General features: G+C 46.0%; 1 protein-coding gene across 4 annotated transcripts in view; it reads right to left on the minus strand.

Annotated features, from left to right (window-relative positions):
• PER1 (period circadian regulator 1) overlaps window positions 1–18,417 on the minus strand; it is a 35,278-nt gene extending 16,861 nt beyond the window's left edge. Inside the window, exons 1-3 of one of the 4 annotated variants that reach the window (XM_084806637.1) lie at window positions 18,313–18,417; window positions 729–1,174; window positions 216–314 (exon numbers count right to left, since the gene is read on the minus strand). In XM_084806637.1, the coding sequence (XP_084662763.1) occupies window positions 216–314; window positions 729–982 (353 nt within the window). In that variant the 5' untranslated portion in view covers window positions 983–1,174; window positions 18,313–18,417. Of the gene's footprint in view, window positions 1–215; window positions 315–728; window positions 1,175–5,859; window positions 6,138–11,820; window positions 11,935–18,312 lie in introns of those variants that run through there. The other 3 variants (XM_084806638.1, XM_084806636.1, XM_084806639.1) reach the window with 3 other exon arrangements.
• Between the last annotated feature and the right edge of the window lie 7,922 nt (window positions 18,418–26,339).

Here is a 26,339-nt window from a genome sequence, read left to right on the forward strand (position 1 = left end):
TATGTATTCCCCTAGTACACTTAAATTGAAGGGACAGAACTTTCAGAAATGGATATACACTAGAAAGACCATTTTTTCTAGTGCCACCTCCCCACATACCAAGCATTTCAGTTCTCTATTTTCAAGAATTTACTGGACTTTGTTCCCCACATCTGAAGATGGCCTCTCGACACATGTTCACTTCTCCTGCCCACACTTGCCAGGCCCCTGCTTACCTGCAGCCACTGGTGGATGGGTTGTCTTGTTCAGAGCTTGCGCTAAGAAGGCTGTAGGCGATGGAGCTGCTGGGAGGAGAAGGGCTTTGGGAGTTTGAGCTGCGGAGAGATGTAGAACATTGTTTAGCCTGGCTCAACAGCAAGTCCAAGTGTTGTTCTGTGAAACACAAACACTTGCACACTAATGCACCTATGTTGGCCTCACAAGAGCCCACTGACCTGCACTGCTAGCTCCCATCCTTTCAGCCCACCATGGCAACCACCGAGTTACCAAACCTAACCAAGCAGTGGAATAGTTCTTCATGCCAGGGGGCAGAACATGCCCTGGCAGCTGTGCCAACTGTTGTGTCTTAACTACAATTGAGAAGACTTGAACCCAGACCCACAATGACACATTTTCTGAAAGCCTATCTCTAAAGGACAGGACTCCTGGAACCTGCTCTCGCAACAGAGATGAGGTGAGAACCATCTTCCTGAAGGCCAACCCCACACGCCCACAGCCCTAACTCATACCTCTTGTTGCTTTCGGTGGTTTCCAGGAGAGCAGAGTCTTTGCCATTGCCGCTGCTGCGGGAGCTGCTATGGGAATCGCCATGAGACTCATTGCCACTGGAGCCGTTGCTGTTGACGTCCATGTCATCATTGGCTTGTCCCTGGACTTCACCCCCTCGCTGGGCTCTGCCTCTCCTGGGGGCTCCAGAACTGCCACTTCCAACACCACCTCCACCCTCAAAATGGTTCTGCCCGGGTTCACAACTGGTGCTCATGATTGGTTCCAGGACATGGATGCCTCCTTGAGGAACTGGGAGGAATGGTGCGGAAAAGGTGGGGACCTCCACAGCTGTTAAAGCAGCAACAAGACTTTTTAAAAAGGAAATGTTTTGGCTAAAGAGGAACCTTCTTTAGTCCGTGTTTTGCAGAAAGGACTTGATCAGATTCAAGCACGCCTTAGGTAATATCTACAAGGGAAGAGAGATGGGGACAAAATAAAGTGTAAAAAAGTCTGATTCAGCAACAAGTCTGGATTAGATGCTGTGTCAAGTATGCTACGGAGCAAGCCTCTAAGGCCTACATTAGAGAAAGTGGGCAGGGGGTGGGGGGCACTTCTATGTATGGAGCTTGATATAGGAGATTGCCCTTGGAAAAGCTACACTGGTCACCCATGGTGATAACTCCTCCACATGGAACCAGTAGCAGGATCTCTTCACCAAGTTACTAAGCATCACATGTCAGCGATTACAGCCTTAAACCAAAACACATTACCAAATAATGGGGTTTATGGCTAATTATCTAGTCCAGCATCAGAAGCCCTCTCCTGCTCTCTTATATAAACCAGACAGCTATGTCCTTGTGTTTGGGTATGTGAGGATTTAATGGTTGGATGAAGTCCTTATTCCTTTGGGAGTGGGGGACAGGGGGGAGGATGATTTAAAAATGTAACAGAGTCTCGTCCTGGCTAGCACTCCTGGTTTATAAAGAGATGGCAAAGGGTTTGTAAAAGCCTTTCCATTCATCCACCCCAGGTTCTCCCATGGTTACACTTCCAAGTTCTGACCCACTTCTTTTTATCTGAGAATCCCATGCCCATTTTTGGTTTTGTCTTGTTCTTTCGGACCCCAGTGCTTCTTTCCTCTCCCTCCTCCTTCCCTCCCACCAACCACTGCAGCAGCACACAACAATTACAAAGGCAGATCAAAGCAAGAAGGAGGGATCCCTTTGCAAACTTCAAGGAAACCCCAGGCTAGCCACAGCTTCGGGTTTCTGCTGTGGCCCTTTAGCAGCCCTTACATTGCCACTGCCATCTGGAAATCAAGTTCAGAGGAAAACTAAATAAATAAAATACAGTCAAGATGAAATCCCAGGCAAAAAGGGAAGCACAGCCAAGATACGCATCCCTCCTTTCCTAGTATAAGAAGAGTGGCAAGGCAGGCCTCTTCCAAGTGCAGAAAACCAAGAATTAGTTGGGAATTATTTTTAAAAAACCATCAGGAACAGGCTTTGGAGGGATAGTGCAGGAAAGGACCACAAACAGACAGCAGGTTGGGCCTTGTCTTAAGTGGAGATCCAGGTCCTTACTCCTTCCTCATCACTAGGTGGCCGGAGGGGAGGCATTTTTAGGTTGGAAACTCCTTGGGGCAGAGACTGCTTTAGGGTTTGTTGTTTGCTTCTGTTACTCTGTAGAGCACTGTGTAGGACTGATGATGCTATATTAATAACAACAGTGCATAAAATGTGTTGAAGGGTTAATTCATGAATTTTGGGTACACTGATGCTTAGGAGCAAAGGAAAAACAAATGTCAAAACTGTTTTGGAAACCTTTCCACCACCAAATGTTTCCCCTGTTAAAGTGCTAAGCTTATAACAGAGTCTGGAAATAGTTTATTGAGTTTAACTTATTTTTCTAATATTTGCTTCCAGAAAGTGGCAGGAGGCGCGCTCTCTCTCTCTCTCTCTCTCTCACACACACACACACACACACACACGCCAGAGAAATTAAAGGGCATTACAAAGAACCATCCAACATACTGTACTTAGATAGTAGCCCACGCTGTCTTAGGCTGCATTATATAGATACAGATAGACATACACACACAGAGAGAAATATTGCATCTTTAACAAATGTACAGCGAGTTGAAATTCAACAGTGGGAGCTTTCCCCCATCAATGTAGCTCCACACTGGGGAGAAAGCTGCATCTGTTGAATTCACAGCCAACCTGCTGCTGAAGGCACAGGATCCCTGCCAAATAATAAAATTAAAATATGCCAAACCCTAAACACTGTTATCTGCAGGAACTGGTTGCAAGGAAAAATAAAATAGTAATAATTTAAAAGCACCAGTTTTAAAAATCGTTTAGCTAGATTACTAAGGCAGAAGAATATCCAGATACAATCTGACTACCCTGGAAACATTTGAGATGGGTTGGCATAGCAACCATGGCCCAGTTCCCTCTGCCTTCCCCCCCTCACCATGCAACGAGAGATTTTTTAGTCCACTAAGCAGTAGTTCTTTAATTGCACCTAAATCTCTTGTGTGTGCGTATTTAAGAGGCAAGTCTATTCCTACTGCATTTCTTTATCTTTTCTCCTCTTCTCCCACTCGCAAGGTTTCTATTCCTCAGAAAGGCCCTTTTGTCAGACTGATTAATACCTTAGCCTTACTATATTTAGCTCTTCTAACTCTGGGTACTTACTATTTTTAATCTTAAAAACAGAACAGATTCTTCTTTACAAAATTTATGGCAAAGATGCTGTGTCCAGTAGCCAGGCGACCTTGGTAAGTCGGTGCCTGGGATCCTATTTTAAAGGCCTGTTCTAATCACCATTATCCACCATCTCCAATAACATGTGCATCTACATTTGAGTCAGCATCTTTTAGAAAGAAAGAAACCATTTTCTTAAAAGGAGGTAGGAGTATTAGCTATTTAAAATTCTATGCATCTCAGAATGAAGAAAACTCCTATTGACTTAGTAGAACTGAAATAGCAGCTGCCATGTTGGGTCTCAATCAACATCCAAAAGAGAACATATTTACAAAGATAAAATTACTTTCTTTTTTTTACTTGACCAACTTGGGTTAGGATCATGCAAATTTTGAGTGCCACTGAGCTCTTTGCTTCTGCCTGATGTGAAAGCTGCAAGCTTGCATACTGCTACACCAACCAGAACAGGCCCCAAGTATTTGTCTCCTGGGACTGGGGAACTTAAGCACACTTATCAGAAAGGAATGTGAATGTTTACTCACCCTGAACCTAAACACATTTACTTGGACAGACAAGGCTTTTGAGCTTACTAAACTGAGGTGGAAGTGGCTGGACCACGGTTTTCAATTCTAGACAAGGAGGCCAGTGAGGTCTGTTAAACCAAAGCAGCAAGACTCCTGTGGCACCTTAAGGACTACATGCAGGAACAACCACCGGCACAATGGAAAGCCAGCACAACCAGAAACTAGCTGAAACCACTGCTTCCGGAATGGGGCAAGTCAATGGAACTCATGGAAGGGAAATCTACTGACCTGTCCCGGATGTAGTAGTTTCGTCTAGCTTTCCATTGCGTTAGGGGTCATTTCCACTAGCACATCTTTAGAGCTGGTGGATTACCAGTATTGGATACTACTTGACTACAGTTCCCATAAGCCCCAGACAGCACAGCCACTGATCAGGGATTATGAGAGTTGTAGTCCAAAATATCTTGAGAGCACTAAGCTGCCCATTCTTTTGGTAAACTGTAGATTATTGTTATCAGCAGCAGCAGCAGCGTCATCAACAACAACAATGTGTAATTTCTGCAAGGCTGAACACCAAAAAGAAAATTATGTCAGCAAGTATGCTGTCCAAGTGGTCACTGCTGGTTCAGTTGAGGTGTCACAGCAAACCACTGTTTTATCCTGATGGCCAACTTGACAATCTACAGCTTGGTATCGGCTGGCAAACCAGAATCAGAAACCGTTGTTTTGAAAAATGTGACTTATTTGAACCAAAAAATCCCAGGCACATGGTTTGCCATTACATCCAAATCAAATGAAAATGAAACTTAACTGTATGCAGAGCTAAATTGATTGAGTGGTTTAAAAAAGTGAATACTGTTCAAATTGCAACTTTAAAAAGCAAGAGATCTTGAATACTGAAATAAACTACAAACATAACAGAGGCAAGGCAGGGTGGAGGTGGAGAGAATGTCAACAAACAAGGCACACACCTCCTATATACTTGTGAAGTCCCAAGGACTACTTAGAAAGTCTGTGCAAGGGGACTTGAGACTGCAGCTCTGACAAAAACCATCAGCAAGACTACAACTCCCATTGCCACCAGCCACCATGGCTACATTGGCTGGGGACTATAGGACTTTTAGTCCGACCCATCTGGAGGGTAACAGCTTATGGAAGACTAGTCCAGCAGATGGATATTCGATCAGGGTTCCCCACCCCTATACTTTTTCTCCTAGCAGAAAGAGATCCACTAGCCATTTTCCCTTCACTGCATCCCCAAACGCTCCCACCTGTTCTCCCTTACCTCCCATGCAAGAAGACAGAGAAATTGGAACTGCTGGCTTACGTTTGGACACCCACCACCAGTATTGCTCATTTTTAATGAGCCTCCATCAGCTCCCAAAGCAACAGATAGGACCATCAGCACACCAGAGGGACGCCTGCTGCCGCCGCTGCGGCCACACTCTTGGCTGCAAGCTACAAAACAGTCGAAATGCATCCCAGCCCCCTCCCAAGCCACTCTTCCTGCAGCAGAGTTGCCACACACAGCAGCACGGGGGGCATGCAGCACTATCCCCCCTCCCCCTCCCCTGAAACGTTGCCCAGCGCTTCCCTTGCTTCCCCCTTGCGCCCGCAGCACATGCCACACACTTGTGCTGCTGAGCTTCCTCCTTCCTTCCCCCGCCCACACAGCCAGGGCAGAACAAGCTGGATTATGACGCCTCTTTCAAGAGAGAACATTCCGTTCCCAGCCTGATGCACGCGAGGGAGGCAGGCGGCAGCAACAGCCGCCAGGGTGGAGCCTTGAGCCAGTGCTGGAACTTGTCAGGTTGTGCAGGCAAAGAGTCCAAGTTCCTGGGAAAAGAATCTGGGAAGGTGAAGAAGGGGCTTTTCCCCCCACTCCGAGTGGAGTGGGAAACATCTGCCTAGTTACTCACCAGTGGCGCAAGGGGGAAGGTCCTGCCTCCCTGGAGCTATTAGCCATCACACGCCTGGGACGGGGAGAACTGCTCTCCGGCTCCCCTTGACCAGCCCGTGGTGATTCCCTTGCTGACCAAATACATCCTCTCCTTGGTCCGCCTAGAGAGAGCAGGGCGAGGTGCGCCGAGGACCAAGACAGCAACACACTGTGGACGGCGGAGCCTGGTTAGCCTTCCCTTCCCATCTGGCTCTTGCCAGGCAGGCGGAGCAGCAGCCCATTGTATAACTGGAGGGCGGAGCAGCCGTGGCCAGGAGACGAGTGATGTCAGCAACCCCCCCCATACACACCCCGCACGTGTACTGTGGTGCTGCCACCAGGAGGCCCTGGGAGGCCCTCATTGGCTGGCTGGCTGAGCCAATGAGGCGCTGAAATTCTGACTGCATAATAGCCAGCAAACTCTTGTCATCCATCAAGGGAACATGGCGGGTGGGGAGGCAGCACCCAACAGCAGCCGCCAACAGCAACCGGATAATGGATGCCCAGCACCAACAGCAGGCTGAATAACCAAGAGCCTAGTGCAGGAGCAGGCTCACCTGAGTTTGGCTGTCACACTATTTAAAATTGCATGTGCAAATTAAAGAAATCAATAGCATTTCCCAAATCACCTCTTCTTACCTCTCCCCCATTGCATTCCTGCTTTACTTTTGCCAGTCCCTCCTCTCTTCACTCCCACCTTGACCATCTAGTGCAGAATTCCCCAAACTGGTGCCCTCCAGATGTGTTGGACTGCAACTCCCATCATTCCCAGCCAGCATGGCCATTATCGTGTACTGTGTGCTCCATTGGGCAGTGTCACATCCATGTTTTGGTAACTGCTTAGCGCATACTCTGTGCCAAGTAAATATTAAATTAAAAATAGTAATGTTAGGAATATTAACATGAGCCTGCTATTTCAACTGGACTTCCAATATTCAAAGGGTGTTACAATGTTTATCTTATTCTGTTCTCACAACTGATTCCCTGCAATGTAGAGGCTTAATTCATGCTGAGGTTCAACAGGGTTTAGCCCCTCGTCTATTAGTATCACAGCTCCATCATAAAACATATAAAATAGTACGGCTGAGATAAGATAGAATAAGGTAAGGCAAGGCAGGACTGTTTAATCTTATGGTGCTCCTCAGCCAGAACGTCCTTAAAGTAGTAAACAAAAGGTTAACATACAAAATTAAATAAAACAGTAAAATATAAAATTGCAATGAATATCAAAACAGCAATAAACAGTAAGCACAGAAGAAAAGAATGCTTTTAAGCATGTGCCAAGTGCTTTCCTATTTCAGAAATTAAGCATAACTTCAATATCATTATTTTTCTTGCAAGTATTTCACTTCGAAGGTGTTTTTGCTTAAAGCAGGCAGGAAAGGTGCTGCAAAGTGAGTGAGAAGAGGAGAGAATATGGGTTCTACTTCTTTCCCACCCCTGAACAACTCAAAAACCACAGGGGAAGGGCAAGAAGGAGAACACACAAACAGCAAAGAAAATAAAATATGAGCCATAGAGCTCATCCAAGCAGACTTTGATCACAACAAATATTCCAGCCCTTCAATACAGTAAGACGAGCACAGGGTGCAACGTGGTGGCGGGCACAACACTAGAAGCCTGCAAGGCATTTCTGATCCATGGGGGGCAGCACGCAGGAAGGCAAATAAATATATTCATATAGGGGAATGAAAAATGAGGAAAGATACAAAATATTGACTCTGGCTGTGTGCGTTATCTGGCCATCGCACCTCATTACTTAATGATAAAGCAACTCTGCCTTCTCTGTTCCATGCAGTGTGTCAGAGAGGGATCAATACTTGGTTAAAAGGTACATCCAAAGCAAAGAAGCAAAAACGTGACCAGGTCTCTCTTCCCTTCTCATCACCTAAATGCCTTTTTTTGGGGATGCCAAGCAATGTCCTGTAACCCAGGTTCAAATTCACCATCACTCCCTGGACCTTGCAATGAGCTACCATGGCTTCTGCCTTCCACGGCTCCTTGGTAGACAGATAGTTCAAGAGGTGCAGTTACGTAGTCTTGCGAAGTGAGACAATCAAAGTCTACTAGCCCACCTACCCACAAAGAAGCCCAGTTGTCTGCAACTGTAACAAATAAAAAGAATCAACATGTGTAAAACTCCTGTGCTTGGTCGCCTGGAGCGACCTTCTTGTTCACCACATACCAACAAGAGTGGCTGTTTCCAAGCTTGAGTTCTAAGAATCATTTTACAATCGACAAAAGGATGGAAAGCTTCTTCACCCTTTCGGTGACTCAGTATCCCTTTGCATTCACCCACTTATAAAAATAATAACCCTTTGACAGTACATTTTGCTCACAGACTCTTCAAGACAAGGTGTCTTGGGCCAGGTACATGGACATGGGCACCTAGAATTCCACACAAACACATACCTAAGAATTATATACATTATGTAATAATTTGCTTAATTTACATAATTTATTACACTTGTGATGTCTATTTGTGTGTGCATGTGTGTGTGTGCTTCCCTGGCGAACCTGAAAGTTTGGGGTAAGAAAAGAGATGCTGCATTTAACAGAGCGGGCTTATAGCCAGAACTGTTATGAGGGGGCTTATGGGGGCAGAGAATCACTGCAGAACAGCCAGAACATAAATACAGGTACCCCAATCTGTTTAAAAGTTAATATAATTGTATTTTATGGCATTTAAAGATAAAGCCCAAGTGCTCATCAGTTAACCTTGGGCTGTTGCATTCCTTGGCCAGGAATCTAGAAGGTGGGAGCATATTTACTTCTTCGTGAACAATGAAGCAGAATCCCCCCTACATGTTTTTCCTAATCTCTCCATTAGTAAATGAGCTAAAGCAGCCTTCCCCAACCTGTTGCCCTCCAGATGCGTTAGACTGAAACTCCATCTACAACTCCCAGCATCCCCCAGCCAGCTATGTTTTTTCTTTTGGAGATGGGGTCTCTTGCACAAAGGAAGAGAGACCATATGCAGGCAGACATGAAAACCTGGAATAACAAGAGGATGCAAGGTAAACACACAGATGTGGGCCATTCATTAAAACATGTATAAGTACCATTTTCCCCTGATTCTACTAGAGCTCTGAATAGGTCACTTAAAATGTTTTTGGGCGTTTCAACCAGAAGCCCTGGCTGTGGACATTTAAAAAAAAAAAAAAAGCTCAAGAGACCAATGCAGATCTCCAGCTGCAATTAGGAGGATAAAAGCTCAGCGGATGTAGCATATCACATGGCTTTGTCTACCCAACATTATCTGTTTGCGTAGACACATGGTCAGGAAGGGAGGAAAGCTGCCTCTGATGGCTCGTTTTCCCTCTTGATAAAGAGACACACACGCACACAAGCACTTTTATGCTCTCTTAACAAAAGCTCTCTGCCTTTCATTGTAGACACCTTTATCATCCTGAACAGTGGGACCCCTAATGGCTCTCCTGCTTTATTCTCTCATTCCTTACGCCCAAGCTGCCAAGCACCAGCGATAATAATTGTACTCTCCATTGGTCCTCTAATGTACACCCACGAGCTCTGCAGGCCCCTCTCTGACCTCTTTCTCACTGGCAGGATGGAGAGCCTTCCTGCGTAGCCACTAATTCAGAAGCAGGTGTACTGATTAATGGAGGAAGGCAGAAGCAGAGGGAACCACATGAGGGGAACAAGCCTGACCTTGTCATGTTGTCATCCAATGGAAGTGCAATATGAAAAAAATTGCCTAGATGGGGATAATTCTTCATCCCTCGGGCTCTCTCTAGCCAGCATGTATATGGTCAGGGGGAATCTGCCTTTCTACTCCACAAGAAGCCCAACAAGTCCTAGAACAATTTTAGACAAAATGTCCCCAAAATGGGACAAAGGTAGTTCTGCAAGGACTATAGTTGGCTTTTCATGGAAAAGTCTCAATGCCCACTTGAGTAAATATTGAAAATCTCCACATTCCTTGGACGAAGCTACGACGGATGAAGCTTCAGAACTGCACATTCTTTTTCTACCACCAAAGGAAAAGACTACCAAGAGTTGGGACATATTACTTAATGGCTTTTAGTTGAACGAAGGCTGCAGCCAGTAAGACTTACCAGCCACCAGGCAAGCCCCCAAACTATCTCAGTCAGTCTCCCGGGGGGAGGGGGGAGAACAACACCTGGCTGCTTCCAGATGAGGCTTTTATCCTGCAACTGCCTTGCCTCTTCACTAAAATTTACAAGGGGTCCAGACAATGATGTCTTCCATTTGTAACCTCACCACTTTTTTTCCATCTTTGTTACCATAAAAACCTGTTAAGGAGGAAAAGATGGAATAGCCGCACAATGCCTTTTGATTGATAGCACTAGGAGCACTCTGTCTAGGTTCTGGAAGTATCACTGAAAAGGCACACTAAGGGAGCTGTGTTCAGCTGCAGTTGTAATCAGGAAAAAGCCCCATATGTGTCAATTAAGCGAAAGGCAAAGTGAGAAATGCAGAGCTGCCTGATCCAGCTGCCTGCACAAGGCACTTGTGAAACTGATTCAGAAAATCACTGTACAGATTAGAAAGGAAATGGCTATCAACAAATGATGACACCACAGGAAGTCACTTGAAACAAAGCCACCCACAATAGTCCAGCCAAAAAAAAGCGGTGTAGGATGGAATGGCCTAGTTCTGAAATGAGTCAAAAGATCAGGGCCAGATTAAGGTTGATGTGGGGACCTGTAGAGACAATGTCTTCCCATCCTTTTGAAGACATGTATAAGAGAGCCAGGGATTCAGGGTGTCAAATAGCTACTCTCCTGCAGGGAGTATAAACTAAAGACCAATTAGGGAAGCTACCCCACCACCGCCCATTTGGGGCCAAAAAATGGCTACATAGATATGTTTGAGTAGGTGGACTAGTATAATTTTTGTTGACTAGTAACCTGACTTATTTGCTAAGTTGAATAGACTTCTGCAGATTTCACTCTGTTCTACAGTGCCAGGCATACATTTAATTCACTGGAATTAACTAAGCAACACTGAAGGGCACTGTAGTGCATGATGTGATCCCACATATTTTTCACCATCATCATCACTCTCACTCCATAGTGGAATAAAAGGAGAAGCAGACTGCTTACCTTCCCCCCTCCCAAAAGAGAGGGGAATTATTTACTGCTTAAATAATAAGCAGTAAAACTCTTGCCACATAAGTGACAGTCACATATAAAGAATTCATTCACAAAAGGAAGCAGAGGGGACAAAAGAAAAAAATGTCGTCATCTATACAAAATACCCCCTAAACAACCTGCCCAAGATCAGATCCCACACCCAAGTTTCCTGTGTCTGACAACAGGAAGTTAGCTAACTTTTCTAGCTATCCAGAGATAAATATAAGGTGCTCGCTTGCTCTCTTTTTTAAAGGAACATTTACTTAATACAATAATATGTCAACTTCCATATTGCATGGCATTCTAATCAGAAAGGATTGTGTATGATTTAACAGCCTACCTAATCCCAAGCCTACTACAAATCTGTCCGATAAAAAGACATTTCCCTAGCCTAATTTGTACATTTTACTATATTGGAGGGATTACTATCTAGGCAATCCAGAGGTTCCGGGAGTCTGCTGATGTGGCCAAACATTCCCTGCACATGGGGGACTTAGAGGAGGCCTTTCAGTCAAACAGACAGGAGGAAAGAAAAAGGGTCAAGGTGGCTACTTGGAAATCTCTTTACTCAGTGAAAGTTAAAACAAAAGTGATATAAAGCAAGCTTACAATGTGCTGCTCAAACCTCCAGTCAACACTCCTGAGCGCCTCCCCTCTCTAGATACCATTCCCAAGTCTAGTTAAAAACGATTTTCCACTAATTTCTAGTCCCCCTCCGTGCTGGCCCCATTCCCTCTCCACCATCGCTGGTTACGATTACATTGCCAGTGGACCAAAAGTCCTGGTCCCACGTTCCCACTCCCATCAGACAGAAGGCCACCTACATCCAGAAACTTTGATTCCCAGGCAGAGTCCAACTTCCCCTCAAGAGCGAAGTACAGGAAGTAGGAATGGCAGCGCTGAAACGTGGGGACTGTCACCTCTGCTTTGCTCCCTCTGCCCACTAAACTCTCAGTCTCCTCCCTTTGCTGCCTCAGCCTGGCATGCTGTCAGCTGCAATAAGAGCAAGCGCTCCCTTCCAGTAAGTGTGGCCAAATTCCTTCCACAACCAGGTCATCTGATCAGGCTGGTAGCCCTATCACTCCTCTCCCATCCACACGTCTTATGTAACACTTCCCAGCCAAGCTCACAGACAGACACAGGCTGCACTGCATTGTACAACACACAGCAGTCGGGAGGGCTGGCTGCCTCGAGAGTGAGGAAGCAACTGCAGAAGCTCCTCCCCCTGCCGCATAGCCAAGAGTTATTTCCACACCGCAAATTGGAGGAACAGAGGCGGTGGCCATAAAAGGCAGACTAGAACATTGTGTTCTTTTGGCTTCCTCTGCTGGTTCAAGAGATTGCCAGCGACTCCCGCCCACAACAACATGCTAATTTGTTCTTCAAACAAAGAGGGACAAGATAATGAAGCAGCAGAGCAAAGGAGAGCAAAACATTTCCAGTTAGTCAGGGAAGCCAAAGAAGCTGGGGAGGGCCTTGCTTGTGGAGGTATGCATTCCAAAATATTTGCATGCGGTCTGGATGGACGGGAGTAATCCCCCCCCCCCCCGACACACACCATTTCAAAATGGATTTCAGTTGGATAGGTTAATGGTGGCTAGAGCAACATCGATCCCTGCTTGGCGTGGCATACGACACATTAAATAATCAAAGCATAAAAGCATTATTTTTATTTTATTTTGTTAACCAAGATTTGCTGCCTTGAAGGATCCATTACTGGGGCAGTAAGGGAGGGGTTAAGGAATATTTATGGATAAATAAATGGCCCGAGAAACCTCCAAATAATAAGACATTATACACAAGAGTTACTGAAGGCACACAATCCGCCCCCACTCCCTTTTATACCACTCAGCTTCAGACACTATCGTGTGTCTTTCAGGGCATCAGCTTATGTTTCCAAAACGGATGTATCTAAGCTATTCTTTCAGTGTTTCACTTTTAGCTTCCATCGTTTTGGGAAGGTACTGCCCCCAGCTGGAAGTACTCAGCCTGATCCAAGCCTGTGTGCCTGGCAGCAAGCTTCTGCAAGAGTGCCTCGCCCACATACACATTTGTACAGAACATTCTGTTCCAGAAGAGCTAAGCATAACTGGGGCAGTGCCTTGGAGGAGGGAACAGTACATAGCAGAGACGCTGGGAAACCAGGCTCTGCACGTGGATCAACACTACAAATGCACACGCCCCAGGACAGCGCAGCACCCAGCCATTAGCGCCCAGGAACAGTCACTGCCACCCTACCCAGCCTGCCAAATAACCTTTCCCCTACTGTACACCCACAGTATTTTTGGCACTACTGTAAAGCTGCTGAAATGGAGGGGCAAGGTCCAAAGTCTACATGATTCTGCCAGCTGGACTGTGCAGAGATGGCTCCAACTACAGGCCTCCCAATTACACAGCAATATATGTAATCCCACCTACCCAAAGTACCGCCTCTTTTTCTGATACTGTTTTTTTTATCACAATATAGTCCAGGGCAGAAGTTTTTTCCATCACACAGGATTCTTTAGTGTTAACATTCCTAAACATAGTCTGCAAGACAAAGGTGCTATGCTAGTGTAGTTAGCAGCTATTCTGTCCTCCACATCCAGTTCTTGTTTTTGATTATTTGTGAAGATCTTGTTGAGTTTCCCTCAATGGCCAGTCTTGCCCTAGATGAAGTCTCTTCAATTACCCTCCACCCTCTCAATTTCAGCTCCTGGATACAAAGGTAAGAGAGAATCAAATACCTTCATCTGTATTATTCCTTGAAGAACCAATCGCCTGCAGGAACCTGTGAACGTAGCCCATCTATTTCCATGCCGAGATGTTAGTCATTCCTTCTTTAGAAGCAGAGCTGATGATGTTTAATCCTAGCACTGCTGACTGTTAATTATAAATGTTCCTGCAAAAGGGGCTTTGACCTGCTGGGATACCTGAGACTCATGTTCTCGGCAGTAATCCTGCTGCCGTTTTGCTCTCTAGAGCGCTCTCATCTTTGACAAAAGTTAAGCTTCACTTCAGCTGTTCTTTTTCAGCAGCACAATTTGTCCCACCATCTGCCTGTCCTGGCAGCACACCACATATCACAACACTTGTCAGATATCTCCACGCCATCCGACAGGTTTTCTGAGTCATCCAATTCCTTCAGATTTTTTTTGGCAAATTTTTGAAGAATATATACACATAAATTAAATATTAATTTAGGCATATTTGGCTTCTGCTATGAAAGCAGGAGCTAGAACTTCAGGCCACATTCAAAACAAAGCTGAGATACACCTATAAACACACACACACACACACACTTCCTTTCTTAATTTTCTTCCTCTTAAAAGGTGTTCTTCTGAGGGCACCACAATCTTGCTGGACTTCACCATGAGCAATTACAAATGATCTCTAGATGCCAAATACACAAATGTGGGATCCAATAAACTGGCAGGAAAATGAACTGGAGGGAAGACAAATTCACTGCAAAAGAATATGAAAGAAAAGGGGGGGAAGCCACCAACCTCACACAGTCATGCTTTTAAGTAAAAGGGTCGGAACAGGGGAACATCAGGAGAAATAGCATTCAAAGACACAATGTGGTTCCCTCCTGCTCCTCCAGAAAAACATCACCAGGCTGCTCTTTGGAGAAGGAAAAGAGGTTTAACTCCCTCCAGTAAAGTGCCTCATATACTTCACAGGAGAAAGAAGCCACAGAAGATCAACACTCAGTGCTCTTACTCCAAACCTAAGAGGAGGACAAATGGGCTGGGAGGAGCCTGCATTGCAGTAGAGCCTTTTGAGGGATTTGGGAGGGTGTTTGGGGAGGGACTTTTTGGTTCTCTTCTTTGTTGGTTTGTCTGCTAGTTTGGATGTCAAGATCAACCAAAGAGGCTCAATGCAAAGGAGAAACTATTTCATTTCCACGCTATACTGAATGCTACTCCCTCAAGTATTTCAATATGGAGAGAAACATATTAATAAACACAAAACAGGAGGGGAAATCCACACTGAAGGAAGTTTTGGAAGCAAACTGAAGATTCAAAGTTCCCCCCACCTCAAATTGATCTGAGATTTTCTCAAGGAAGAACCATCAATGAGTCCTTGCGTAACTGTCATTTCAAGAGGATCCAAGTATATTCCCAGGAAGCTGTCTTTGCTCTTCTTTCCTCACTACCCATGGCTCTACTTGGATATACTTCAGTCCAAGAGAAAGGGGTGAATATACAGTGCCAAGTGACTGCAAAGCAAGAAGAAGGATGAGTTTGGGCTCACTTAATAGTCTAGGAGCATCTGAGCAGCAGCACTGCTGACGCTAAGGAAGTATGGACTTGATCTGTCCCTTGGAGCATAGGTCACTGCCAACCTTACAGAAACATGGGATACAAGTAAGTACTGGGGGAAATAGAACAGAGTATGAATATCTCAGGCTACTGAGTCAGATATGCTATTACTAAATACTAATAACATTGCTCTGAACTCAACGTGTGCAGACTTTAATGTTCTTAATAAATGACTAAATTTCTCTGGTGGACTTTTGGTGACAAAACAATTCAGTCTATCTTCTTTCTTTCCTCCGCTGTTATTAGGCTGAACTGTTTCCCTTTAGATACCTCAGTGTTCTGAATTTTACCTTTTGAGAATACAATTTTGTCTTTAAATTTTATGCACATACATTATTTCTGCAAAATAAACAGCAAAATCAAACTGGCAATTAACTAATAACTCATTTGTGTGTACATGTAACACATTTGTCAAGACGTATTCATCCTCAAACACTACGGCTCTCTTCTCTCGAATCCATGGTTCTGGACAAACATTAAAACTGTGCAGAAAACAGGTGAAGCCTGATGATATAATGAGTCATCTCCCAAGGAATATGACATGAACACAAAACCCCAAGCAGCCCAGCAGGTCTCAGCACGGCGCTCTTTCCTCTCAGCACGTATTACATAATAGCCGCTGAGGAATTGTATAGCACTGGATATTCACTGGCGTTATCGAATCACAGAGTTCTTACGAAAGACGCATGTAGGCACGTCTGCCTGCCCAGCTCTAGATAAAGTTATTTCCCAGAGTTCCTGGCATTCAGAGAGAAATTAGCCACAGCAGACAACCTGCTCAAAGGAAAAGCATTTAAGATTATAATCGATGCCATGTCAGTCACTTAGAACAGCTTCAAATGTTGGAGTAACAGTCGAGAGACATCTAGAGATTTTTCTGTTGAATAAAACAATGGCCAAGCCAGATAAGCTACTGATGCAAACTTTGGAACCATGACGGCATGGTTCAAGTGGCAGATGCTCATCCCAAAAGCTGCCTCCGTTTTTACAGATGGATCACAGGACTCTGCCTTTTTTTGAAATGTACTAAACCTAAGCAATGTGTTTTCATAGATTCCAGACTGTGATGTGTGTAGGTGTTCTGATTTCATCATGTTCTCGTTTTATTTCTATGTCCCTGCATTACTCAGCAGCTTTCTTTTCTTCCTTCCTTTGGATTTCTCCCTATCATCCCTTATGGCAGGGCTTGGGCAACTTGGCCCTCCAGATGCTGTTGGACCACAACTCCTGCCATCCCTAACTATTGGCTGTATTGGCTGGTGCTGATGGAATCCAACAACACCTGGGAGCCACAGGTTCTCAACCCCTGCCTTATGGCACGCCATTCCTATCCAGCTCTGAAGAACTTGTCTTCCATAAAATCCCACACATCTCCTCAGCTAGTCTCCCCCTCTCCACTTTGGTCCCACCTCCCCATGAACACAATACTCATCAGAGGTCCTCTCCATTTCCCATGGGCAAGCCTCCAGTTCCTACTATCCCTGGTCCTCCCTGTATATCTGCCCATCCACACCCCTTCAATGACAGCCCCACTTTTATCCTTTTTCGTCTGTCTCCAATAAACCTCACCCCCAAATTCTGCCTGGCTGATTTCTTTCCTTGCTGAAGCACTTTACTATGGCTCTTGCTGGTTGCTTCCCTGGAGACACACCATTTTCCTCAATGTAACCGGCCCCCCTATTCCAAGTTCTGCATTTCATAAAAGCTGTCACCCTACAAGTGTAAGACAAATTAAACTGGGGTTTTTAATTTATATTTTATTTAGAACAAATTAAAGGTTTTATAAACTAAACTGTTTGGGATGGAATAATAGAGACACCACCCATGTCCACATACACACCAACTCCTGGAATGCAGCATCAATTAGTCACCAGATTAATTTTATATATATATTTGAAACAGGGAGGGGGGTCTCTTCACCAACCCTCTGCTCAGAGGCTCAATTCTCTACATCCCTCAGTTGCCCCTTTTCCAACTGTATCCCATCAACCCCTTATCTCTGTTGCTGAACCAAATACATTACTCCCTTATGTCCATCCCAATTCATCAACCCCCAACCCTTGGCTTCCCTACTCTCCCTCTTTTTCCCTCCCAAAGATCACCCTTAAACATCTGTGTGTGTGTGTGTGTTCTGATCCTCAACCCCCTTTCCTTCCCATCCCTTCTCTTCCCCAAACACCAACCCCCTGCACCCCAGACCAGTCTCCCTTCTTTGTTTCCACCCCGCTTTGCAGCCCAGCCTCCCCCCTCCTCCTTTCTCCTCCCCCACTCCATTGTAACGCCACCTGTCTGGATTTTCACGCACCTCAAAAAAACACCCAATAAACCTTTGTGCTCATCACTTTCCCAAAACCCTTTCCAACCCCAAATCCCTCCCAGCCAGTTCACCTTTCCCTTGATTCCTTCAATTACCATGTCTTCCTACCCTACCCCATTTCTCCACTCTCCTTTCTTCCGCCCTTCCTTAACCTCCTCCCCTTTAATCCTATCCCTCCTCAGGCTCCCCCCACCTGCCCCACCGCTACCTGCCCCCCTCCCTTATCCAAAACCAAATCTGCCCTCCCAATCCCTCCCCCCAATCACTTTCCAAATCACTCTGATGCCGCCAACTCTCCCTTTCTGCCTCCCCCTCCGCAAAATCTCTCTCCCTTGCCAGACTGACTCCCAGTACTCTCTGCCTCCCCACACCTTCCCAGTCTTCCCCTGCCCCCTCCCTCCAAACGACCCCTCCTCAAACCCCGTTATCTCCATTCCCCACTGACTCCCCAGATCTCCCCTTTCTACCTTCCACTCCTCAGGACGTCACCCCCCCCCCACAAAGCCCCGGTGTGACTTAGCCCCCTTTCCCAGAACTGACGGCTCCCCCCAAATCCGTCCCAGTCACCCCTCCCCAATTTCCGCCCATACTCCCTTTCTGCACCCCGCCCCCTTGAGCCCACCGAGCTCTCCCTCTCTCCCCTTCCTTCCCCGCCTGCTCCTTGGGTTCGAGACCCCAACCACTTCGCCGCTCACCTCAGACCAGATCCCTTCGCCTCTTCTACGGCTTTCTACCGACTGAGCCTATCAGGCGCGCGCCCCACTTCAGCACCATGCATCCTTCCGCGTGAGCCTGCCGCCACCGGGACACGCCCCCTCTCCGCTTCTTTCCAATGAAGGCCGTCGCAGCCGCTCTGCCCGCCCCTCATTGGCCGCTCCTCCCTGAACGTCTTCCTCCAGCAGACCATTCATTGGTCGACCACCGCCGCAACATGCAAGGGGCCGCGTGACGCCCGGCCGAGGCCGAGCGGAAGGCGCGCCTCTGCTGGCGCGAGGGCTCCGTATCTCCCCGCCCCTCTTCTCCGCCGATTGGGTTGCTCCGCAGCAGCATGCAAGAGTCCGCGTGTCCAGGCCGCGCCCTCCCCGGGCGCCCATTGGCTGTGCCCGCCAGGCCCGCTCCCCGTTGGCTCGCCTGGACCCAGCCCGCAGAGAAAGGGAGTACTCGTGCGGTGAAGGATCACGCGGCCGCCGCTGCTGTGGATGTTTACACTTTGCGGGGAATGAGAGGCGGGGCCAGGACGGGGGCGGGGCCTCGAGTGGATAGCCGTTGGTGATGGGGCGGGGCAGAAAAGACTGGAAAAATGAAGGGGGGAGGGGAGCGGCCACTCTAGATGTTTCGTTTTATGAGGGAAATTTTAAATTACATTTCCTAAAAAATGAGAAAAAAAACCTTGACAGGGTTTCCACAGCTTACTGTAGCGGTGCCCCAGGTTGCTTTTTTTTTTAAATTATATTCAACCAATCCAGTAATTCACTTTCGGGAGAGAGCGGAGGCCGGGAAGGCCTGGCGTGCTCCGGTCCGTGGGGTCACGAAGAGTCGGACACGACTGAACAACAAAATATATAATAAAAGACCTTTGTTTAAAAAAAAAAACCTCACTGTATTGGGTAACATCCTGCCATTCTCGTCTATTCCATTCTTGGGCAAGGTGCTGGAGCACATGGTGGCCTCTCGTCTCCAAGGATTTCTGGATGATGCAGATTCTCTAGATCAGTTCCGATATGACTCCAGACCTGGTTATGGGCCAGAGGCTGCCTTGGTCCCCTTGGTGGATGATCTGCTCCGGGAACTGGACAGGGGAGCGTGTCCCTGTTGGTTCAGCTGGACCGCTTGGTGGCTTTCGATACCATCAGCCGGTGCGTCCTTCCAGGGCCTCTGTCTGAGAGAGGACGGGCAGGCGCTGTTACAGGGTGGCTCCGGTCCGTCTCGGGGGGGCGATCTCAGAAGCTGGTGCTGGGGATGCCTGTGTGACGCCATGGCCATTGGGCTGTGGTTCCCCAGGGTTCCGTCTTATCCCCCATGCTATTTAACAGATAGATGAAACTGCTGGGAGAGACTGTCTGGAGCTTTGGGGTTCAGTGTCATCAGCATACTGGACACCCAACTGCACCCTTTCTATCCAATGCTAAAGAAGCTCTTCTAGTTCTAAACCTGTGTCTGATGTCAGTAATGGACTGGATGAGGCCAAACAAACTGAAGCTTGATCCAGACAAGACAGATGTGCCCCTGGTCAGCGAAAAGGCAGATCAGGGAGTAGGGATTCAGCCTGTGCTGGATGGTGTTACACTCCACCTGAAGACTCAGGCTCGCACTGTGGGTGTACTGGATTCAGCCTTGAACTCGGATGCCCAGATGTCAGCAGTGGCCAGGAGTATGTTTGCACAGCTGAGGCTTGTGTGCCAACTGTGCCCGTTCCTAGAGATGTCTGATCTGGCCGTGGTCGTGCATGCCTTAGTTACATCCCATTTGGACTACTGTAACACACTCTATGTGGGGCTGCCTTCCAAAACTGTTCAGAAACTTCAGCTGGTGCAGAACGCTGCAGCCAGACTGCTGAATGGGGCTGGTTAAGGGAGCACGTGACTCTCTTGTTACAGCAGCTCCACTACACAGCTTGGGACCAGGCTACCTGAAAGACAACCTTCTCCCGTACAAACCTGTCCGGGTCCTAAGATCTTTGGGAATGGCCCTCCTTTCGAGACTGCCACCCTCAGAGGCACCTTTGGTGGCGATGTGAAAGAGGGCCTTCTGGGTGGCTGCTCCCAAGCTGTGGAACTCCCTGCTGAGGGAGGCTAAATTCACTCCCTCTCTGCTGCTCTTCCACCATCAGACAAAGATCCTTATATTCAAGCAGGCCTTTGGACTGGATGCTGTTATTGTTGTGTTTTTAATTGTGTTGAATGCATTTGCTTTATTATCATTTTTATAAAAAGGTGGGGTACAAATCAAATAAATAAATATGTGCTATGTTGTCATGGCTACAATGCTTTATCAATTAATCACTTGAGTCAATTAAAATTAAAAGTCAATGAAATCCCTTTTAATCAACTAAAAAGGAACCCCTGATTAAACAGGTAGCAGGTGTTTTAAAATAAAATACTACTTTTAATACAATAGAATCATAGAATCATAGAATAGTAGGGTTGGAAGGGGCCTACAAGGCCATCGAGTCCAACCCCCTGCTCAATGCAGGAATCCAAGTCAGAGCATCCCTGACAAATGGCTGTCCAGCCTCGTCTTAAAGGCCTCCAGTGTGGGAGAGCCCACCACCTCCCCAGGTAATTGGTTCCATTGCCGTATTGCTCTGACACTCAGGAAGTTTTTCCTGATGTTCAGCCGGAATCTGGCTTCCTGTAACTTGAGCCCATTATTCCGTGTCCTGCACTCTGGGATGATCAAGAAGAGATCCTGGCCTTCTTCTCTGTGACAACCTTTCAAGTACTTGAAGAGTGCTATCATATCTCCCCTCAGTCTTCTCTTCTCAAGGCTAAACATGCCCAGTTCTTTCAGTCTCTCTTCATAGGGCTTTGTTTCCAGTCCCCTGATCATCTTTGTTGCCCTCCTTTGAACCCTCTCCAGCTTGTCTGCATCCTTCTTAAAGTGTGGTGCCCAGAACTGGACACAGTACTCCAGATGAGGCCTAACCAGTGCTGAGTAGAGGGGAACTAGTACTTCCCGGGATTTGGAAGCGATGCTTCTATTAATGCAGCCCAAAATAGCATTTGCCTTTTTTGCAGCCACATCACATTGTTGGCTCATATTCAGCTTGTGATCGACGACAATTCCAAGATCCTTCTCGCTCGTAGTGTGGTTGAGCCACGTATCCCCCATCTTGTAACTGTGCATTTGGTTTCTTTTTCCTAGGTGCAGAACTTGGCATTTGTCCCTATTAAATGCCATTCTGTTGTTTTCTGCCCAGCACTCCAGTCTATCAAGATCACTTTGAATTTTGTTTCTGTCTTCCAAAGTATTAGCTATCCCTCCCAATTTTGTGTCATCTGCAAATTTGATCAGCATTCCCTGCACCTCCTCCTCCAAGTCATTAATAAAAATGTTGAAGAGCACTGGGCCCAGGACTGAGCCCTGCGGTACCCCGCTCGTTACCTCTCCCCAGCTTGAGAAGGTCCCATTGATAAGCACTCTTTGAGTCCGATTCTGTAGCCAACTGTGGATCCACATGATCGTTGTTTCATCTAGCCCACTTCGAGCAAGTTTGCTCATCAGGATATCATGGGGCACTTTGTCGAAAGCTTTGCTGAAGTCGAGGTATATGATGTCTACAGCATTCCCACGGTCTACAAGGGAGGTGACTTGATCAAAAAATGAGATCAGATTTGTCTGGCAGGACTTGTTTTTGACAAATCCATGTTGGCTTCGAGTAATCACGGCATTGTTGTCAAGGTGCTTCCAGATGGATTGCTTTATGATCTGCTCCAGAATTTTCCCAGGGATTGATGTCAGACTGACTGGTCTGTAGTTCCCAGGTTCCTCCTTTTTACCCTTTTTGAAGATAGGGACAACGTTAGCCCTCCTCCAGTCATCTGGCACTTCCCCGGTCCTCCATGATTTCTCAAAGAGAATAGACAGCGGTTCTGAGAGTTCTTCTGCCAGTTCCTTTATTACTCTAGGATGCAGTTCATCTGGCCCTGGAGATTTGAACTCATTCAAAGTAATGAGGTGTTCCTTGACCATATGCCTGTCGATCTCAAGCTGCAATCCTGCCCCTTCAGCCTGTACTTCGCCTTTGCCAGGGGGGTCATAGACCCTCTTTTGGGAGAAGACTGAGCCAAAGTAGGAATTGAGCACCTCTGCCTTTTCTTTGTCATCTGTTATCATTTTGCCATCCTTATTTAATAGCTGAACAACCATTTCTTTCCTCTGCCTTTTACTATGCACGTAGCTGAAGAAAGCCTTTTTGTTGTTTTTAGCATCCCTCGCTAACCTCACCTCGTTCTCCGCTTTAGCCTTCCTGACGCCATCCCTGCAATTCTGTGCTACCTGCCTGTACTCTTCCTTTGTTACTTGGCCTTCTTTCCACTTCTTATATGTGTCCTTTTTTGTTTTCAGGTCATCCCTAAGCTTTTTGTGAAGCCACATTGGCTTCTTCTGTTGTCTTCCACCTTTTCTTCTTGTTGGAATTGTTTGTGATTGTGCCTTGAGAATTTCCTTTTTTAAAAGTTCCCACCCATCTTGGACTCCTTTTCTCGCTAGCATTGTTTGCCATGGGACCTTACTGATCATTGTTCTGAGTTTATTAAAATCAGCTTTCCTAAAATCCAGGGTACGCGTTTGAGTACACTCGGCTTTTGCTTCCCTTAGAACCAAGAACTCAAGTACAACATGGTCGCTTTCCCCCAGAGTTCCTGTAACTGCTACTTTATCCACTAAGTCATCTCTGTTGGTTAGGATCAAGTCAAGGATAGCCGATCCTCTAGTTCCTTCCTCTACTTTCTGTAGGAGGAAGTTATCCGCCACACAAGTCAGGAATTTCCTGGAGGGGCCATGTTTTGCAGAATTTGTCTCCCAACAAATATCGGGGAAATTGAAGTCCCCCATTACTACTACATCATGCTTCCTTAAAACATTGGCTATTTGCTTTTCAAAAGTTTCATCCTTGGCTTCTCCTTGATTGGGTGGCCGGTAGTAGACTCCGACCACCAGGTTCCTTTTATTCTTTGCTCCATTTATTTCAACCCAGATGCTCTCGATGGGGCTACCAAGCTCCTCCTCCTGTATTTCTGTGCAGAGATATGTATTTTTCACATACAGTGCAACCCCGCCTCCCTTTCTGTTCCTCCTGTTCTTTTTGAACAAGTTATATCCTTCAACTGCTGTATTCCAGTCATGAGAGTCATCCCACCAAGTCTCAGTTATACCTATCAAGTCATAATTTCCCTCCTGTATTAAGAGTTCAAGTTCATTCTGTTTGTTTCCCATACTCTGGGCATTAGTATATAGACATCGAAGACCATGTGCTTCATAGTCTGGCTTTCTTCCTACATGTGTCTGAAGACTATTATTGGGCGCTATCAGCGCTGTTCTCTCCATTACAAGAACGTATAAAAACTTCAGATTGCACGAGACATGTTAAAGGAGGCATTCTCTCTTCTTTCACAAAGGAGAGAATACCTATTCTAAGATGATAACTGTTGTGAGATAGGTGTGTATCAGAATCAGGAGAACAGCAATACCTTTGTTTGTAGTTTCCTGTTATCCTGTATGGAAAAAATTTGTTGTTGTTGTTCAGTCGTTAAGTCATGTCCGACTCTTCTTGACCCCATGGACCATAGCATGCCAGGCCTTCCCGTCCTTCGCTCTCTCCCGGAGCATGCTCAAGTTCACATTCATTGCATCGGTGATGCTATCTAGCCATCTCATCCTCTGCCGTCCCCTTCTCCTTTTGCCTTCAATATGGAAAAACTAGGGGTCTACAAAGATGCAATCAGAAGCTAAAACCATTTCTCAGATCAAAGTTCTTCACACGATACGAATATGCAAATTACCATCTGAAATCCATATTTTCAACTATATGCAATGCTACAAGGAGAGTTTATATTTTTTTTCTTTTTCTTCATCAATTCGTGAGCTCATAGTTCTGCATATTGATGCCTGTTGGGGTTTGTTCAGAAGTTTGCCCGTGAGTGGGCATATATAGGAAACCCTGGATTAATCTTTGCCCAGCCTCAAGACTTTTGTGAGAATCTTACATATTATATGTTTAAGAAAGAAAAAAGTTCCTAGTCCTTATGAAGCAGTATTTGAATAATTAAAATTATGCACCACCAGAGACCCAGAAATAATTGTTTATAATGGAGGACAGCTCTCCTATTTGTAAGAGGCAGCAAGACAAATGGGAAAGCAGCATGAAAACCCCTTTTTTCTTTTTTACTTTGGGTCCTTCCTCCACCCCATTTCCCTGCAGGTTTTGCAGCTTCCTATCCCACACAGCACTCAAGCCTGGCTATGATCAGATCCATTTGTTCATCATAAAGCACGTTGAACCCCTCCCAGTCCCCCATGACACCAAGCATTCTTCTTTATGGATATATGCCCTCTCCAGGGTAGAGGCAGGCTTATGTCTGCAACTGGCAACCTCTCCCTGCTGTGGAATCAGACAAATCACAGCACAGAAAGATGGGTCAGGAGGTGAGTACATTTTGTTCCCGTCTGACTGGAATTATTAATAGCCCAGCTTCGGGGCCTAGATGTTCTCTTCCTCTACCCACACCGACTGGAAAAGCAGCTCTCCCTCTCCTGCAATCGGATTGCGCTTCAGTGACACTTTTCTGTTCTACATGCATATCTGCGAAGTGAGAATAACACTTCATGCATCTGATAGCTTCTAGCCTACAAAAGCTTATGCCATATTTTTTAAATGCATCTGATAGCTTCTAGCCTACAAAAGCTTATGCCAAATTTTTAAATATTTGGATATCAATGGTGTTATTTTTTTACAGTTTAAGCAGGGGTGTTGAATTTCAAGATTGTGGTCCCCCAGATAGCCACAGCCCCGTTCCTTGACCTTTTGGTGGTTTCCCAGCTTTTGCACAGTTTTTCCCCCTTCTAAAATGTTCAAATGCCTCTCCTAAGCCTTACTTAGAGGCAGGAAGAGCTTTAAGATAAAATATGCTGGTATACTTTGGCCAGAACCGTTTTGCCTTCAACCACACCCACTATTGGAATGTGGCCCTCCAAGAGCGTTTCCAAAGCATAATTTTACTCTCGGGCTGGAAGAGGCTGGACAACACTCCTGACCTAGGCACTTCTGACCTCAATGAGCCGTAAGCAGACTACTGAGGCATTGCAAGGAAGTACCTGTCAAGCACAGCATCTGGTGACTTCAACAAGTGAGCCAAGCTTTGACTTCTTTTGATAAACTGCTGACAACTTGGACAAGGGTTTTTTTAAGGGTTTATAAGCAAAACTGTATGTACTGTTGGGCATCCTTCTATTGTTACTAGCTGGTGTTGTGGAGAGAGATGTTAAACCCTTAATGTTAGAATTTATTAATTCAGTGTGTATGTTTTTGGTTTGAGGTATCAAAGCAATTGTTTGTAAACTCTTTTTTTAAGGCAAGCCAAGCCACATGCTTCAGGCAAAGACAAAAACAGCCCCCAACCCCAAATCAGGCAATTCCCTTCCCGTAAGTAGTACTGTCCTTGAACACTTCTCAGAGGCTGCAAACACATCACAGGTAGCCTACTGGCAGGAGTTTGATCACTGGGAGAATATTTCATCAGTGCTCACAGAGCCACACAGTGGTTTTCTGTGGACATCTGGGGCAGTATCCAACGGTCTCATTGTGCTAGCACAAATTACATTGCACTAACATGAGACCTCTAGTACGACATCAATAGCTCTAGCTTGTGCAATGGGATTCCCAGAAAACCTGTTGTGCAAGCTACCACTATCGGCAGTGTGCTAGGGATCCTTTACACTCGGGCAATTTAATTTGTGTTAGCGCAGTGACGTTGTTGGATACTGTCCTTGGACACCTTTTGGTGTTTTGCTCGTGAATATAGACTGATGGTTGCTCTGCAAGTGCCACGAAGTGGTTAAGCATTTTGAAACACAGGCTCAACTTGGCATTACTGGGATACTGAGCACTGTGCCACACTCCAGATTCTATTACAAGTGTGGACATCTTACTGATTTCAGTGGGAGAGAACAAGAAGCCAGTATCTCTAGTTAAAGTTACTAACTCTTTATTTAAAATACACGA

The sequence above is a fragment of the Heloderma suspectum genome, chromosome 6, assembly GCF_057233095.1.
Source record: "Heloderma suspectum isolate Gila_16-S chromosome 6, 16-S_ref, whole genome shotgun sequence".
In the NCBI taxonomy this organism is placed as follows: domain Eukaryota; kingdom Metazoa; phylum Chordata; class Lepidosauria; order Squamata; family Helodermatidae; genus Heloderma; species Heloderma suspectum.